Raw genomic sequence first — 18,783 nt, 5'->3', positions numbered from 1 at the left:
ATTTCCGTGTCCGCCACGGCACTTTATTGTCTCCACATGTATGTTACAAATAATATGTCAGCATATAAGCATAATAAATTAATAAAGTACATGAGTCTTGCGAATATAAAACATTTTTTTTGTGTGTGTGTGCTTATCTTATTTCTCTTTCAGAGACAGAGTAGAGAGTTTTATTCTTGTCATTCTGAATAGTAATCATGGGTGAATGTCCTAAACAAATGTAGCACATTGTGTTTTCTAAATAACTCAGGATGATCCTTGTATGCTATCCAAGATACATAAATTGTATATTTTGCTAAGGTGACATAAAAATTATCTCCAAATAGTACAGAAGCTATCGTATTTGTGTCTATAGTAATATTATTTTCTGAAAGCAAGTGCTTAACTCCCGCCCAGTAGTCTTTGATCCTTTTACATTCAAAAAACATATGAACATAGTTTTCATCTTGGTTACAAATGTCGCATTTGGGACTGTATATGGTTCCTAGGGTATTAACTATTTTCCATTTGTTCAGTAAAAATTTGCAAGGAAGTATTTTATGCAGTAATTTAAAGTTGAATTCTTTTAATCTATTTTCTTTTAATCTTCTGGTTTGTGTTTCCCATATTTTCTTCCAGTTAAGATTCGGGAAAAGACTGTCCCAGTAAGATTGGGAGGAAGGTATAGTGATAATTGTAGACAGACAAAGAGAGTATAAAAATTTGGTGTCAAGCTTTTCTATAGGTATTTTGCATAAATTGATCCATATCATATGGCTTTCCTTGCGAATCTTTATCTTGAAATTTTCGTTTGACCATATTCTATCATCGTATATTTTCACAGGATCCCCCTTCCCCCCTCCAAGTTTCTGCCAGGCTAGAACCACTTCTCTATAAAAGGGTGGGAGTTTAGTCAGGGGTAGAGTATTTTTTTTAACATCAAAATTACATCTAAAAATATCGTAATGTCTTCCAAGTTTGGTAATAAAATGTAAAGGTATTGCTTGCCATCTTCGTATGTTACTGTGATCTGTTTGTATAAGTCTCTTTACCCAGGCCGCTTGTAGGCTTTTACATTTGGAGAATATATCAACCATTTTGATTCCCCCTTCTGAGTAGTTGGAATATAGTGTTGTTCGTTTTATTTTGTCAGGTTTATTATCCCAAAGGAACGAGAAGGCTAGTTTTTGAATTTTTTTAAGTACCCATTCTGGGGTTGGAATCATAGACATATTGTAGACAACTTGAGATAAAGCTAAAGTTTTTATAACATAACATTTTCCATACAGAGTTAATCTACGTTTCTGCCACCTTTGGAACATATTTTCAATCTTACATATCCTTTTGTTCCAATTCAAAGATTCGCATACCTCTTCTGAAAGACTAAAGTGCAATCCTAGGGATCTAATGGGCGTTTCCGGCCATGTAATGCCGAAAGGTTTATCTTTACGTTTCTGAAAGGATCCTACCCATAATGCTTCACATTTCCCTAAGTTTAATCTAGGTCCTGCAACTAAACTAAAGGAATCCACAATATCAAGAGCCGTGCGTATAGAAAGGTCGTCAGATAATGTTAGTGTCGTATCGTCGGCGACCTGGCTAATCTTAATTTCAAAATCAAGGTCATGAACTTTAACATTAATACCTTTAACCGAGTCATTATGTCGAATTTTCAGGGCTAGTATTTCTACGACTAAATTAAATAGAAGGGCAGAGAGTGGGCAACCCTGTCGGATACCACGGTGGAGCTGGAAAAAGGCTGTCTTCCAGCCAAAATTAGCTATACAACATTCTATGTCTGTATAGACACTGGTAGAGCCGAAAATGTCTATAAAATGTTAAACGGACAATAGACCCTTTTTGGACATTCTCGAAAATTCCGGACATTTTTCAAACATTTCTAAGAATGTCTGAACAAGGGCTTTACAGGGTCTTTTTGGGAGGACTTGCTTGTTGTGTTTTCCATTGTTCTTGAGGTGTCTGTCAGAATGTCTTTAGAAAAAAAGTGTGAAAACTGGCATGCATATGAAAAGCACTGCACAAAGCCAAGACAATTTATAGGGGAGGACACCATTAATTAATAGACAGATGCTAATGCTCATTGTGCTAAACAAAGGACTGTCTCCTAGGGGTGTCCCTACCTGACGTGTGAAGAGACTATGGATATAAAATGTCCACCTTGGGTTATTTCGATGTCGTTTTTCAGTAACTATGTCTACTTAATGTTCTCCCGACTTGCCTTTGTTCAGCAATGTCTAAATCATGTCTATTGTCCGTTTAACATTTTATAGACATTTTTGGCTCTACCAGTGAGATCATTTTAACTAAAGAGATAAAGTTCAGTCCAAATCCAAATTTCTCAAGAGTTTTAAACATAAAGCTCCAATTAACTGTATCAAAAGCCTTTTGGAAATCAAGGCAGATGATAGCTCCTGGAATGTTATAATGGTTGCAAAAGAAGATAACATCATGTAAAACACGAACATTCTGACCGATAAATCTAGATTTCAAATAAGCTGTTTGATCGTGTGAGATGAGAGTTGGGAGAGTTGCTTGGAGTCTTTTAGCCAAGGCAGCTGCCAGTAACTTATAATCAGTATTAAGGAGACTGATAGGTCTCCAATTGGCGAGATCTTTTCTGTCTCCCTTTTTAAAAATAAGTTTAAGGACTGCTCTTTTTTGTGACGGGGACATACATCCCCTTTTTCATAGATTCTTTTAGAGCATCGAAAACAAAATCTCCAATGCTGTTCCAGAATGTAAGATAGAATTCTGCAGGAAGTCCATCAATTCCTGGGGATCTATTAGTTTTCATTGCTTTTAAAGCTTCAAAGTATTCCCCCTTTTCCTAGGGGTTTCGTCTAAAATACAGTCTTTGATGTTCAGAAAGGCTAGATTCTAGTTCAACAGTATCTAGAAACATGTCAATATCACTGTCAGAGACTGAGTTGTCTCTTGCATACAAACGTTCATAAAAGGATTTTTCTAGCTGTAAGATTTTCCCCTGATCGGTGACATCAGTGTCACCATCAGTTAGTTTAGTGATATTATTATTTGCGGCTTGCCATCTTTCAAGGTTGAGAAAGTAAGAAAGAGATTTTTCCCCTTTTTCAACCCATTCTGTTCGTGCTCTAATTTGAGCACCTTTGGCTTTTAATTGGTAGATTTTCTCAATCTCTGTTTTTACGGTAATATATTCCTTTAAAGTTGTTTCATCTAAGTTTTCATCTATTTTATGATCTAGTTCTAGTAGTCTTTTTCTAAGTAAGTAAGATCTTGTTTCATTAAGGCGGCCTTCCGCTTACAGAAGCCAATGGAGAATTCCTTGATTCGTTTCTTAATAAGTTCCCATAGGAGCTGTTTAGAAATATTAGAGTTTTTGTGTTCCAGAGTAACCTCTAAAATAGAATTTTCAACACCGTCCATGTAATCTTGATCGGAAAGGTATAATGTATTTAGTCGCCAGAGTCCTGGCCCACGCTTTTGTTCGTTTAGTTGCAGTTTTATAAAGATGGCCTTATGATCAGATTTCATGGAAGGCTTTATGGTACACTGTAAAACGTGTTCGACAAGAGATTTTTGAATAAGCCAGAAGTCAATTCTGGAGGCCACTGGTCCTGGATTCTTCCTTCTCCAAGTAAATTGTTTCCTCTTGGGATGGAATTTCCGCCAGATGTCAACCAGGAGTAAGTTTTGCTTTAAATTATTCAAGGAATTCCCACCTGTGGGTGTTTTCAATGTGTGTTTTGATTGCCTATCTAACTCACAATCATTTAAATCATTGAAATCTCCACCTGCTAACAGGTTAGTGATCTGGTTATCATTTACCCAATCACAGAGATCGCTAAAGAATTTCCCTCTCTCAGTGCGATCATTGGGGGCATAAACATTGAGAATACAGAGATCATGCAATATAACAATCAACAATAATGTTGTGTTTATGTTCCGATGTTCAGCTCCAGTACACCCTGTTCCTGAAGGAGGTGGGTCTGTCTGTACAGGAGGCGCTGTCTTTCTGGAAGCAGGAGTACAGCAGGCCTGGCTGTGGGGAGGGCTGTACACATCACTGGGACAGGGATGGCAGGAGGTGAGTACAGCAAGCCTGGCTGTGGGGAGGGCTGTACACATCACTGGGACAGGGATGGCAGGAGGTGAGTACAGCAGGCCTGGCTGTGGGGAGGCTGCACACATGACTGGGACAGGGATGGCAGGAGGTGAGTACAGCAAGCCTGGCTGTGGGGAGGGCTGCACACATCACTGGGACAGGGATGGCAGGAGGTGAGTACAGCAGGCCTGGCTGTGGGGAGGGCTGCACACATGACTGGGACAGGGATGGCAGGAGGTGAGTACAGCAGGACCACTAACAATTAATGTTAAGTTCATGACTTTCCTCTTGAAAGCTTGAAAATCCCAAATTTCCCAGGGGAGCATGCCTTTGGTACTCCCCTACCCAGATCCGATCATGAATCTTCATGTAGGCTGACGGAAGAATTTCGGGCTAGAGCCCTGATCAATTGGATTTCTGGAGCAAGGATGGTTCATTTACTCAATGTCTTGGACCGAATGAAATACCTTTCTCTACGTAACAGAATCCTACACATTTTGTACTTTTGCCAATTTCTGACCAATTTTTCTGTCCAGTTGCATTGCTCAAATGTACAAAAACACCCTTGGCCCTCTTCAATGTTGTGTTACTGTTGGCTTGCCTAAAGCAGCAGCAACCTCCTTATTTGTTGGTTTGTCAATTGCTAATTTAAAATCTTTTCTTCACATTGGCAGCCATACTTATTATAACATGTACATGTAAATTCTAAGACTGGTCTCGGCAGGTGCATGCTTTCATTTCTTTGTTAATCATGAAATTTGGTTGATTTTATTTATTTTCAATGACCAGGTATACCTACAACATCAGGCACTTGTATGGTTTGGAAGGGTCCAAGGTTAACTACAGGTCCCACTGCTGTCAAGGAATCTTGGTGAGTGTGCTTATTTTGTGTAATTAGGCCACACTAATTCAATCAATTCAATTCAATCAATTGTTTCTCGGATTCTCCCACTTTATTTTTTTTTCAATTTGCCAAATTAAATATTTAGGTTCTGTATCAACTCCAATATGCTCACAGTTTGACCCCAACAGTTCAAGAAAATCCTTGTTTTCCTAACTTTGTTACAGTTTTTCCATCTATTAATGCAGTGGTATGATTAAAAGTTCATTGTTTGAATTAAAAACTAGCCTGGTATGTTGACTTCATGGCTCCTATCATAGCATTTGGGGCTATCATTGCATGCCGTGGCCTTGTTTTTTCATTTCACCCTGTTGCTTCATTTAAGAAAATCTGAGAACCAACAAATTAAATTGGTGTGACCTTAGTGAAGCAATGTATGAATTGTTGCTGGTAAATTTGAATCTCTATATCAAGTCTAGTTTAGGCCACACCAATTTAATTTGTTGGTTCTCGGATTCGCCTCTTCATTTTTTCCTGATTTGCAAAAAAAAAAAAATAAATTAGAATCAACTGCAAAATGCTCATATTTTGCGCTGAACAGTTGAAAACAGTCCTTTTCTTCCTAGTCATTACAGTTATTCCATCTTTCAATGCAGTGGTATCATTAGAAGTTCAAAATTCATTGTTTAAATTTTGAACCAGCCTTTTGTGTTGACTTCATACCTCCTATCGTAGCATTTGGGACTATAATAGGATGCCTAGATCTGTTTTTATTTTTTTTCGCCGTCGCTTCATATTTTTCCTGAAAAAATCCGAGAACCAACAAATTAAATTGGTTTGGCCTTAATATTAATAATCATGACATTTTAGTACACACTCACATTTGTGCATGTAGGTTTGACTGACCAGTATGGTGGTAGTGTCATGTGCAAATATACTAGAAATTGTACTTCTAGTCAAATCGATAAATCAATAGTTCTATCTATGTCAGCTCTCAATGGTTCGGTTTTATTATTGAAGGTTCATTATAAAAAGATTAGAATTAAATGATTGTTTGGGGTTTTATCTGTGTGCACCAAGGGAAGCTGTCAGAAGGCTAGTCCTCGTTGGCCTTTGCTTTGTGTACCCAAACCATAGACCAAACACCCAATCAACTTGCAGCTTCTTTAGGCTATTACTGACCAAAATGGACCGAATTGGCCTCATCAGCCATTTCTGGACCCATCAGAAGGGAACCAAGGCCAGTGGTCATCCTTGACCACGAGGGACGAACAAGGAAGGAAGGAAGGACTGACCAAAATATCTGAAAACACAAACAGACAAACCACAAACCAAAACCACCATTTTCACAGACTGAGGTAACAATACCTCCCATTTTACAGAGGTAAATAGTAAGGGTTAAGAATGGCAATTAAAAACAATAGACCTTCCTGTAAAAAATTATGCAGTTCATTTTTTTCCACTCTTTTCCACAGGAGAGAAGACTCCAGCCAGGAGAGGAGGGAGGCTGTCCGTTCAGACACTTTGACACCAAACATCTGCAGCAGCTGCTCAACACTGAAGGGGTGACCGCTGACGTGCAAAACCAGCTCGTATCTATGGCCACGGATAAGAAACCCCGTGAGGCTTGTAAGACGTACCTTTTTCACAAGTTGCAGACGTCACATCTTAGAGACTTGCTGCATCATAGCTGTGAGACACAAACTTGTGCACCTCCTGTGAAAAACCAGGCTAATCTTAGCATTAACAGTAACGAAGCAGGGATGGAAAGGACAAGGGACACCTCTGATGCCATCAGAGGCACGGCCCGGGTAACTTCTATTAACCATTCCAATTGTGGCAGCATTTCAGACACAGACAGCACAAATAGAACTGTTTCTAGTTCTCAAACTGCAAGCAATGTGCATGAACTGATTCCTGACACCTGTATCCCTCCTCCAGCCAAACGGTTCAGAGAAGTTCAAAGTGATATTTCTAACTTTCAACCCAATGTGATAACAAACCAGAAATGTGAGGAACTAGTAGATCAAAAGGCCTGTTTGGAGTATGGAGGTGGAGATAGTAGGGACAAGGAGAGACTTGTACATCAGGAACAAGGTAATGCTGTAAAGGATGCTGGGATTGAGACATGTCAAGAGTGTGGTAGGACATCATCATGTGACCCAGGTAACAGTGGGCAGGAACAGTGTAATGTTCATGAAGTTTGTTCTGATGTAACATTACCTACAGCAGGTTCCACTTGTACAATCCAATGCACCATGTGTTCTGTTAGGATCAGAAAACCTCTGGACTTCACTAAGGCATTTCTGAGGCTATTGGAGGGGCTGAAGGACAAAAATACATGTGAGATGGAGTAGATGTGACATTGCTGTACATGTACCTTTAGCACTATACATGTGCATTAGGGCAGAGTACCGGTACTATGTACCAGTACTGTACTGTGAATATCACGTACAGGTCCAAAATACTGGATCACTAAGTTGAGCACACACCAACTATTTGCATAAGATTCTGAAAACTCAAACATGTACTGATACTGTACTGGTCTAAATTTAAAGCTGACCAAAGGAACATCTAGATGGAGTATATAACTAATACACAACACACCTCTCAGGGATAGCTAGAGTATTGTAGGACACTAGGAATTCATCAAGAAACAATCAACATGGTTCTGTTTTGTTGGAATAAGGCATTAGGCTGCCTAGTTCTGTCCTGGTTTATTTGAATAAACTTTAAGATTCTGTCAAATTTATTACTGCTTCTGTTGATATTGAGAAAGGTTTTAAAAGTCCAAATTGTTCAGGTATAGGTCCATACCTGTACCTACAATGTACATGTAAACCTCTGTACGTACCGGTATACCTGTACCTGATGTTACAATCGTCATATTAGGTATGCAGCCCTAGTGTACGTGTAATATAACTAGTATACATGCAAGAACTATAGCCATGCTGATTCACTGGTAAGTTAGAGTGATGATTAGAAGGTTAGTCTAGTGTAGAGTGCTATCTACTAGTAGTAGGCACCCATGTACTCTCCAAGCAGAGGTTTGGGTTTTGGATTATTTTGGGCATGTTTTTAGGCTTGTTTATCGGGGTTTCTTTCTTTTGCATTGGTTTGGTTGGCGTAAAAAAAATTCCAGTGCAAAAAAAGAAACCTTGATAGAAAATCCTTGAAAAAAAGTCTAAACCCAAACCTCTGCTTGGAGAGTAGCACCCATGTACATGTATTTCTGTGAAAAAGATTTGATCCAGACAGGCTTTCATGATATTTTACTGTAAATGGTGAGGTTGCACAAAGAAATGTGAGATGAAATATTGCGTCAGTTAAATGCATGTACAGATGAATACATGTAGTACTGCCTGCTTCTGCCAGGTGGAGCAGCATGTCAGCAGAATGTGCAATATCCGTAATGTATGGTGCATAGAACATTGGCAGAACATCAGATTATAGTATTGGCATAGTTAGGAGGACATCCCATCCATAATTTTCAAATGTTGTGTCAGAACACATATCATCTGCAACGATGAAACATCCAACAAAATCTGTCAAATCTGGGTGTCATGCAGATATGAAAGTTATGCATTGTACACTGTCATACATTTTGTAGACCCATATCATAATTTTTTTTAAACTGTATTTTTAAACTGTGACAAGATATCATCTGCAACAGGGATAATTCTGAGGCAACGTTGACCAAACTTCCAACAAAATCTGTGAAAAATCTGTGTGTCGTCCAACAGCTACACAACTGTATATATAGGACAGGTCTAGAACAGTTATGGAAATATTGTACACTGTCAAACATTATGTAGACCCTTGTCATCCTTTTTTTTAACTGTATATAAAATGTTTTACCAGTTTGACTCGAGTGCGGGATGAGTTTTTGTTCAACCTAAATTGTTCCATGTGCGTGCTGCCCTCCCCACATGCATTCACCACAGAACTGAAGATGCTAGTACAGCATTTGACATTAAAATATCTCGACTTGGAAACCATTTATGTCACAGTCATGTTGTGAGGTTACCCTCTTCAGGGAGACCACCTGTCCAAGGTGACCACTTTTCTTTGGTTCTCTGGGTGGTCGGCTTGGACAGGTTCGACTATTTGCTTACAGAGCCTGTGTGGCCGGCTTGGACAGGTTTGACTGCTATTTGCTTACAGAAACTGAGTGGCCGGCTTGGACAGGTTTGACTGCTAGTTGCTTACACAACCTGTGTGGTCGGCTTGGGCAGGTTTGACTGCTAGTTGCTTACAGAAACTGTGTGGTTGGCTTGGGCAGATTTGACTACTACTTACTTACAGAACCTGTGTGGCCGGCTTGGACAGGTTTGACTGCTAGTTGCTTACAGAACCTGGGTGGTCGGCTTGGACAGGTTTGACTGCTAGTTGCTTACAGAACCTGGATGGCCGGCTTGTTCAGGTTTGACTGCTAGCTGCTTACAGAACCTGGGTGGCCGGCTTGGACAGGTTTGACTGCTAGCTGCTTACAAACTACTGATCTCATCATGACTTGGGCTCTCCAGACCAGGCACCATGGCCACAGAAAAGTGACCGCTCATTTCAAGAGAGTCTACAGAAGGCTGGTCTACACTGAAATCCTGTAACTTCTCCATACTGGAGTACCTGTGTGGATGTGGTCTGGGGCGTGAAGTTTTAGTTACAGAAGTGGAGACAGAACTGCCAACATGTTTGTGACGAGGGGTTGAGCTGTCCTTCACACCTCTAACTGCATGCGCAGTACTACCGCCAGCTTTCATATTCATCCACTCAAGGGCACGAGGGGAGTTTTGAAAGACTGTTCTTGATGCTGTGAGGCTAGAAGTAGGAAGGGAGGTCTTCCGAAATGATACCGGTAAAGGTTTCCTGGTGTTAGAAGTGAACCCCAGAGATCTTGTGGTGTAACCGATTTTTGTCTCTCGTATGTTCATGGTGTGTTCTGACTGACTTCTCCTGGATGCAGCCTTCTGTGATGACACTAGTGATGAGTGCACATGTGTCTTGTCTGGCGGGGTACTTGGGGCGTGGTGTGAGGTGGATCTGTTGGCAGGGAAACTTCTTGAAGAGTTCTGAGGATCAACCATGGAAGTCATTCTGTACATATGCGTGCCTGTGCTGTGATGGCGTCTGTACCTTGGACGCTGAAGGCTAGAAGCATCTTCACCGTTGTATTGAGTCAAGTTTACCAGTTTGGTCTGGTTTGAAGACATAGAAGATGACTGGAGACTGTCATGATCAGGATCTTTGAGTGACATCTGTGTGAAACTGTCCAAAACGTCCACGGAATCCGCTGAACTGTGGAGGCTTCTGTCTGATCTTCCAGAAGACCCAGTGCTGATCACGTCACTCGAGCGCCCCCTATCTGTTGCAGTGACACCTGCAAATCAGTGGAGTTGGTCACAGTCATTAGCAAAACGTCTTGTCTAACACCGTATGATTGTTCAGAATCTGAAAAGGCTGACGCTTCATATAAATATTTAGCCTCTCCAAGCCTGGTAGAGGCTAATAAATTATTATCATCATCACCATTTGGTACATCTATGTTCTATGTATTTCTAACAATATTTGAGTCAAAGAGCTCTTACAGCTTCAATAAAATAGCTATGCTTTAGGTGTTAGTTTAGCATTTGAGACAGGCCAGGACAATTGTCAATGAAGTGAAGCGTACCTTTCAGAATTTGTTTTTCCTTCATCAGCAGAGCTCTAAGTTCCAGTTCTTTGTTAAACAGCAGTCTCTGTAATGATACAGGGTTTACTTTACAATACAGATACAGACTTGATATATTGTGTCAGTGTGTGGCATGGGGTATAGAAAGCGAGGAAAAAATTATGTCAGAATTCCCTCCTTAAATATATTCAGTTCCTTGTACTTAAGTACCATAGTCCCCGACCCTCAGACATGAGGATGGGACTAGGTAAAGGTGAAGGTACTTAAGTTGTAGTGTCTCGTATGAAGAAGGAGAGGGAACACTGACAGCATCATAAGTAGAGAAGGGGCAGTATCTTACTAGCCCGGTTACCAAACCTATTATAGCTCCCGAGTCCTACGTCCTCTCCGCAAATATCTGTAGGACTCGGGAGCTATAATAGGTTTGGTAACCAGGCTAGTATCTTACAGGTAGGACGTACTAGTAGGTAGGATATATATATATTACATTCAAGTTACAACATACATTCAAGTTACAACATACATTCAAGTTACAACATACATTCAAGTTACAACATGCATTCAAGTTACAACATACATTCAAGTTACAACATGTATTCAAGTTACAACATACATTCAAGTTACAACATGCATTCAAGTTACAACATACATTCAAGTTACAACATGCATTCAAGTTACAACATACATTCAAGTTACAACATACATTCAAGTTACAACATACATTCAAGTTACAACATACATTCAAGTTACAACATACATTCAAGTTACAACATGCATTCAAGTTACAACATACATTCAAGTTACAACATGTATTCAAGTTACAACATACATTCAAGTTACAACATGCATTCAAGTTACAACATACATTCAAGTTACAACATGCATTCAAGTTACAACATACATTCAAGTTACAACATACATTCAAGTTACAACATACATTCAAGTTACAACATACATTCAAGTTACAACATGTATTCAAGTTACAACATACATTCAAGTTACAACATGCATTCAAGTTACAACATACATTCAAGTTACAACATGCATTCAAGTTACAACATACATTCAAGTTACAACATACATTCAAGTTACAACATACATTCAAGTTACAACATGCATTCAAGTTACAACATACATTCAAGTTACAACATACATTCAAGTTACAACATACATTCAAGTTACAACATATATTTTAGAACATACACTTTAGTTCAGCATACCTTGAGTCTTAATAACTTGACTTCCAGCTCAACTTTCTTGATGCAGTTTTCAAACAGCACAATGACGCTACAACAAAACAAGACGAAGAGTTAACTGACAAGGAAGGAAACCAGTTACAGCGATACATGTAGATACAGTGATCTTTCGTATAAAGGCTTTTCAGTGGCACAAAAACAGATCCAGAAGAGATATGACCAGCATAGGGCAAGTTGTCAAAACTTTTAATGATTTTTTTTCTGACAAAAAAATACACACACCTGCTAAGATGGAGAGTCAGAATACATGCGTATGCAATACGTTATAACGCAAACTTTGTCTACGTGCATACAGTGGTCTATGTTAACATTAACTGTATATTACTAGTAGTAGGGTAACAGCCGATAGCCCACAAAGCACCCGGTTGCTAATAGTAGCCTCTACGAGGCTTCGAGAAGCGGCCGGAAAGAGTCGGCCCTATATATATATCATCTGTCTTTTTGGCCAAATTCTATTTATTTCAGTCGCTTCTGAAGCCTGGTAGAGGTTAAACATTCGACCAATTCTTTGTGTTGGTACATTGTTCTACATACACCTCTCAAATAAATCGCATGGAACCTTCTCTCGGCGGCTACGCAGGATGGCCGGCTTTTAAATTACCGCGTTAAAAACTCTTCAAAACTTCAAAATTCTTACCCACCACGGAGCCTGCACAGGAGGCTAATTAGAGTCGATGGCGTAGCGGCAGAGTGCTCGAGTCGGAACCAAGAGGCCCCGGGTTCGAGCCCTGTCATGCCACTGATCTTGTGCCCTTGGGAAAGGAACTTAAGTGAACTGAGTATTGTCATGTCCTGTATTTGTCCTCTGCGTTTGTGCCGGCATAAGATAAGTTGATATAACTTGAGTGTGCCGTCACTATATCTAGTTATGTAATGTTGGAATAAAAAACAAACATTAGAGGAAGATTGTAGTGAATGACCCAACCTGAGTTTGTCTCCAGCCTCTCTGACGTGCTTCACCACAACCTCATGGTCCGCATGCGCCACGCTGACGTCATTCACGGACAAGATGACGTCACCTGTGTCAATAGATCAGTCACACATTCACAACTTTCCCCCGAACACCAGCCGACCAAGGTTGGCTGAATTCGAAGTTCTGGAGCAGTTTGATCAGATTTAGGCCACGCCTACCTTTCTATGTGAATCGAATCGAATTTGAGTGAAATTTGACTGCCAACCACGAAACAAACTACTCCCGAGCACCAGCCAACCACCAACCAACCATGGCCGGACCTACTCCTAACCAAGGCTAGCCTTCGGGAGACATAATCGGCTAGCTATACGTGTGACAAGGGTTTTAGCAACATTACTTATGTGTGTACTATCATTTCTTCGACAATCCTTGCAATATATCATACATTTGATGTCCTTGTTTATATATTCATTTCAAATGGTAATGCACCACTTGCATCAACTGGGTTTTAGATACAGGTACGTACGTAAGGTTCACGTCAAGAAGTAAACATGTCTTTTTTCTAATTTTCTATTCAGCGAAAATGTACAATAATAATAATAACCGACGTGTTAGATATTACAATAGTGATGATATTAAAGTAATAACAGTAGAAATCCAAGTAAGTCAACATGACAATAACAGAAAATCCGGGATTTCAAATACAATACTGTTAATGATAGTCGAAATTCATGTTATCTTGTCCTTACAAAAATAATAACAATAACAGAAATTCTGCGATTTCAAATAAGGCAAAATGTAAACATGCTTAAATGGACCGTTGCTATAGTCCGCCTACCTCGGTCAAAACACAGAATTTTACCGACACGGTTAGTCTCTCATTGGTCGAAAAGCTAATTGCCCTGTTATGATTGGTGGAACTGATAATTGTGATAGACAGTGAGTATCGGTGCAGTGTTGTGTATCTGTATCTGTATCTGTATAGCCGGTATAACCGCCTTTCGGCGTAACACACCAGCTGTGTATTTGTGCTTACCTGGAGTCAGCCCACAGTAGAAGGCAGGAGAGTCGTCATACACACGGCTGACATATGTACACAACTCCAGCTCCTGCCGACCTCTGTGGTGGATACCGTATGTCTGTAAACAAACAAACAAACATTCAAACAAACAAATAAACCTTCATACAACATTGTTCACTGGTAAACAATTGCATTTTAATGTATATAGTATGATTTTCAATGGCCATTTCTGTCAAAAGTTTTAGTTCTCGTTGGAAAGATGTTTGTTTTGCTTTTCAAAATCGTAAATATTCCTTTATACTTTTTGTTTCCTTCTTTTCTAAAACATTGGACACAGACAAGCTAAACTACATAGAGAAATTGGGGGAAACTCAGTATTTTCTGGTTAGGTAAATAGCGACTTATCTTAATAAACAATGGTTATGTGACTATTAATGAAATTCATAGTGAAGATGGGCAATATGGGATTATGTCTGCACAAGCTATTTCTGTTTTTTTCTTATGTTTTAATTCTGTATTGTCATGTATGTCTTGTTGTAATCTGCCGCCATGACATTCTTTGTAATTGTTTATGGACAGTACCACTCCCAAGCCCAGACCTTTCACCTCTGTTAGTATCATTAAATTATCATAGTTCTACTTCTATCATAGTACAGCTGATATTAGTAATTAGCTTAATAATTATGTACACTTGTCATTTCAGAGCTTAATTAATCGTGCGTAATTTGTGTTTACCTGAAGCTCAAATCCGAAGGGCTCGCCTCGTATTCGATTCAACACAAGTTTTCGTCTGAGGTAAAAAAAACAACATGCTTATAGACACATGATACATGAAATATACGTGTAATTTAAACGGTGCGTAATACGCCTGAGAGCTTGTGACACGGTTTGAAGAATAATTTTAAAAATCATGTAACGTACCAGCCTAGAATCAATTTTAAAAGAATTCTCAGACACAAACAATCCATCTGACGTGACGTGATATGTTCCAAACGTCATCTATCTTAAAACGCGCTGACACAGCCATGAGTGTAGCCCATGGGAAGAAATGTCAGCTCTTTAGCTTTCTCCACCTAGTAAACTTTGTTACAGTATGAACATGTATTTTTTACTGAAGTCTATAATGACGAATAGTGCTAGCATGGTCTATTGCCGTCCACTTAAACGGCAAATGTATTCAATCGCTTGAGTAACTGATTTGTGCATCTCATAACTTGGAACTATCCTGTAATACAATACGTTCGTCTTGGGGGCCTTCATCTTGACATTCTACCCACAATGCATCATTATCGCGCAAGCGCAGTCTTATTTGTGAACCGCTTTTAAGCAGCGCTACGTTATACATAATTATCTATAAGGTCACAGCAAGTAAATTTTATGGATGGCATCCTCCGCAGACTCCAAATCTAGGGGCGAAAAAACAAGGTCTTGTCTCCTCTCTTCATATGTATCTGCCATCAACGTTCCCCCATGGCAACAGATATCTTTGCCCATTTTCGGCATGTTGGCCACTGTCAGAAGGCAACAAAATTTATTGTTTTTTTTTTCCAAAATCAACGCGCGCGCTGATGTCATCCATGAAAAATACTTGCTGTGGCCTAATTATTGAAAATGACGTCACCTTCTTCTGTTCTCCTCAGGACTGGTCAGGTCATCACTGCGACTCTGGAGAGGAACATCAGAAACATGGACAAGATTAGATTTATTTATTTTATTTTAATTCAATTCAATTCAGTTGCAGCGAGGCAATACAATGGCCACCCAGGCAGCATGGCTGATACCAGGTGCCGAAAGATACACAAATTAAACATAACCAATATAACTTACTAATAGGCTAACAAGTACCACGTTAGGCTAATATCCATCAATAACAATATAAAATTTCTAACAGACTGAAGTATAGGGCTTCCTATAAAAGTATTCAAACAATATACAGTTTTGGAGGTCATAGATCATAAACAATAATACAATATGTGAATGAAATATATGTAACACATGATCATATGAGGTTATCTTATGTGGTATCACTGGAAGGATCATCGAAACGTTTTGTGGTGGAAATAAATGTTTCAAGTGCCTAAAATAGTTGTTTATTTGTGTGAATGTTACAGCCTGGTAGCCCCTGTAGTAGAACAGATTTGGTTAGACGGTGTGGTGTGAGTTTGTCTGCTGTGGAGGTTAAAATGTGACGCTGGTGACAAGCTTAAAACACGAGATCGAGATGACTTGTCCATGAATAAGTTACGAGGTTTATGACTGATGTTGGCAGGATGACAACTCAGGGACACACCAGGTTGGGTGGTAGGACGAGGGGGAAGAAAACATTCGGGGGAAGATAATAGAATATGACGGGTTGAAAAATGATAGGGAATTTTCACATTTACAATGTTTAAATAACTTATCAGTTATCTCTATATACCCATGCCAGTGCATGTACACAGTATATACTAGATGTGTGTATGTATGCGTGTTCTTGTATGTACACGTGCACACACACACACACACACACACACACACACACACACACACACACACACACACACACACACACACACACAGTCACACACACAGTCACACACATACACAAATACACACACACACACACAAATACACACTCGCATACACGTAGTTACTTACATACGCGTACGTATACGCAAGATACAAACATACACATACACACAGATTCGGGAAGGGGCGTAAGAGCTAACGTCACTTCTAATGAAAGTAGATTAGTTTTAGTCAGATGCCCCTCCACTTAACATTTTACACACAGGTGTTCTACTAAATTACAGTGTGTTCAAACGAAGTGTAAGGTTTACACTTCGATTGAACGCCTTGGGCGTATAAAATGGTAGAACATCGGTAGACCCTGAACAATTATACTGAGTACCGGCAGTAGGTATGTGACGTTAGGCCACAGCAGTTATTGGAACGGAAAATATCAAACAGGTGGAAGAGACTGTGTTACTCGGTCTACATATGGATCAGTCCCTTACATGGAACTTGCATGTCAATCAATGACATACTTGTTAAACAATCAAGGAACATTGCGCTTGTGCGTAGACACGCATGGGCCATGTCATTCGAAGTCTGTAAAGTTGTTGTTTGTGCAATCGTTCTATCACTTGCACAATACTGTTTACCAGTGTTATCCAATATGTCTGCTTCAAACACCCAGAAATTGCACGTTGTACAAAACAGAGCCTGTAGAATATTGTTGTCTAGATCATTTGATACACCTGTTAAGGAGATGCACAGGGAATTGGGATGGCCTTTGGTCAAAGACAAGTTTGTTATTAGCACGTTGAATATGTTCTTCAGAGTGCTATCCAGTAAGGAACCCAAATCATATATGATTCACTTGTTCCAATCCAGTCAACCCACAAATATTCAACCAGATTTTCAGCTTCTAACAGTTTCTTGCTCCCCAAACCAAAAACAAACAGTAAAAAAAGAACATTTCAGTATCGTGCAATCGACCTTTGGAACAAACTACCACAACACATCAAATCACTGTCAAGCACATCTAACTTTAAAAAAGCCATCCGCCAACTGTTCACACAATATGAGTCCTGTGATTAGAGTGTGAATTAGGTATCTTTCATTTGTACATAATGTAATAATGTAAATTTCCTCTTTATGTCATATGTGTATTTTTAACTATGTCATCTGTTGTTTGTATTGTATGATCTTTGTATGAACCCTGGAAGACTAGCCAGTTTTGGCTAAAGGGTATCGTAATAAAGGAATAAAGGAAGGAGCAAGTAAATTTTATGGATGACATCCTTCGCAGATTCCAAATCTAATACGAGCGGGCGAAAAAAAACAAGGCGGGTCGGAAAAAACAAGGTTCCTACAATTCTAAATTTTGTCTCATCATTGTACAAATGGTTTTGATTCAGTGGGAACATTACATATACACAGCCAGCATCACATATCACTGCATCAAAGTAAGAAACAAAACATTAAAAATCAGAGCCTTGTCTTGTCTCCTCTCCTCTCTTCATATTTATCTGCCATCCAACTTCTGGCATAGCAACAGACATCTTTGCCCATTTTCGGCATCTTGACCACTGTCAGAAGGCAAGAAAATTCTTGTTTTTCTTTAATTAGGCGAAAATTAATGCGCGCTTGATGTCATCCATAAAAATCACTTGCTGTGGCCTTACGGAATGTAAACTGTGGAGGGAGCAGGCAGAATATAAGCCGTGACTTTGTTATTCCCAAGAGGCTAATTCCGCCCCTTTTGCGTGCTGGCGTGGTATGTTCTGATGTTTCCACTCCCTGCACATCAAGGTACATGTCATTAATATTTTATGACAGGCGCCCTTCAATGCAAGATTATCCCATGCTAGTCATTTGTGTGCCATGGGAAACATTACCCCCCCCCCGCTTTCAGTTTCTTCATCTTTTCCAAATTTCCAATTTAGTCTTTATAAATAGTGAAGCTTCATTGCAGGGTTGTTGTTTTTTTTTAACACAGGAGATAGCGTTCGATTAGGTATGTATTCTGATGTGTTTGCGTGAGAAGTGATAATTAGCGTTATATACAATGTAGTTAGTGCGGAAATGACCACCAAAATATATCCTACATTCCTTGACGACTAATGTAGTTGTTTTCACACGTAAGAGTAAATATTTGGCAACCATATAGACTGATGTCGGCCCTCTGACGTGTACGTAACACACCAGCTTTCTATAACATCACCCTGAATCCATAACTGTACATTTGGCCTGTACATCTACATATCAGTTCACTGAGCTTAGTGTAGCGGAAAAGGTCTAAATTATAAGCTGTAGGACCCTGAAGCTGGTGTACAAACTGTTTGGCACGAAAGTCAGACATCAAAAGCTAGAGTGGGTAATGTTTATCCTGAAATGAAACTAGGTTTTATCATTGATAATCGCGTTTTTGTCAGTTGTGTCTATTTTCCTCTTTTTTTCCGTCTGTCTGTCTATCTGTCTCTCTCTCTCTCCCCTCTCTCTCCCTCTCTCTCTCT

The 18,783-nt window shown here is 39.5% G+C and overlaps 1 protein-coding gene and 1 pseudogene across 1 annotated transcript in view; one reads left to right on the top strand and one right to left on the bottom strand.

Annotated features, from left to right (window-relative positions):
• The window catches only part of LOC109468315 (DNA primase large subunit-like), a 9,262-nt gene extending 4,933 nt beyond the window's left edge, over window positions 1–4,329 (top strand). The window contains exon 4 of the mRNA XM_019766563.1: window positions 3,936–4,329. Within this exon, the coding sequence (XP_019622122.1) occupies window positions 3,936–4,070 (135 nt within the window). The 3' untranslated portion in view covers window positions 4,071–4,329. The remainder of the gene's footprint in view (window positions 1–3,935) is intronic.
• Window positions 4,107–18,783, bottom strand: part of LOC109468300 — a 15,356-nt pseudogene continuing 679 nt past the window's right edge.

The sequence above is a fragment of the Branchiostoma belcheri genome, unplaced genomic scaffold (genome assembly GCF_001625305.1).
Source record: "Branchiostoma belcheri isolate BF01 breed outbred unplaced genomic scaffold, Haploidv18h27 scaffold199, whole genome shotgun sequence".
NCBI lineage: Eukaryota > Metazoa > Chordata > Leptocardii > Amphioxiformes > Branchiostomatidae > Branchiostoma > Branchiostoma belcheri.
Note: the sequence above shows the minus strand (reverse complement) of the source record. Positions and strands in the feature narration are given on the sequence as shown.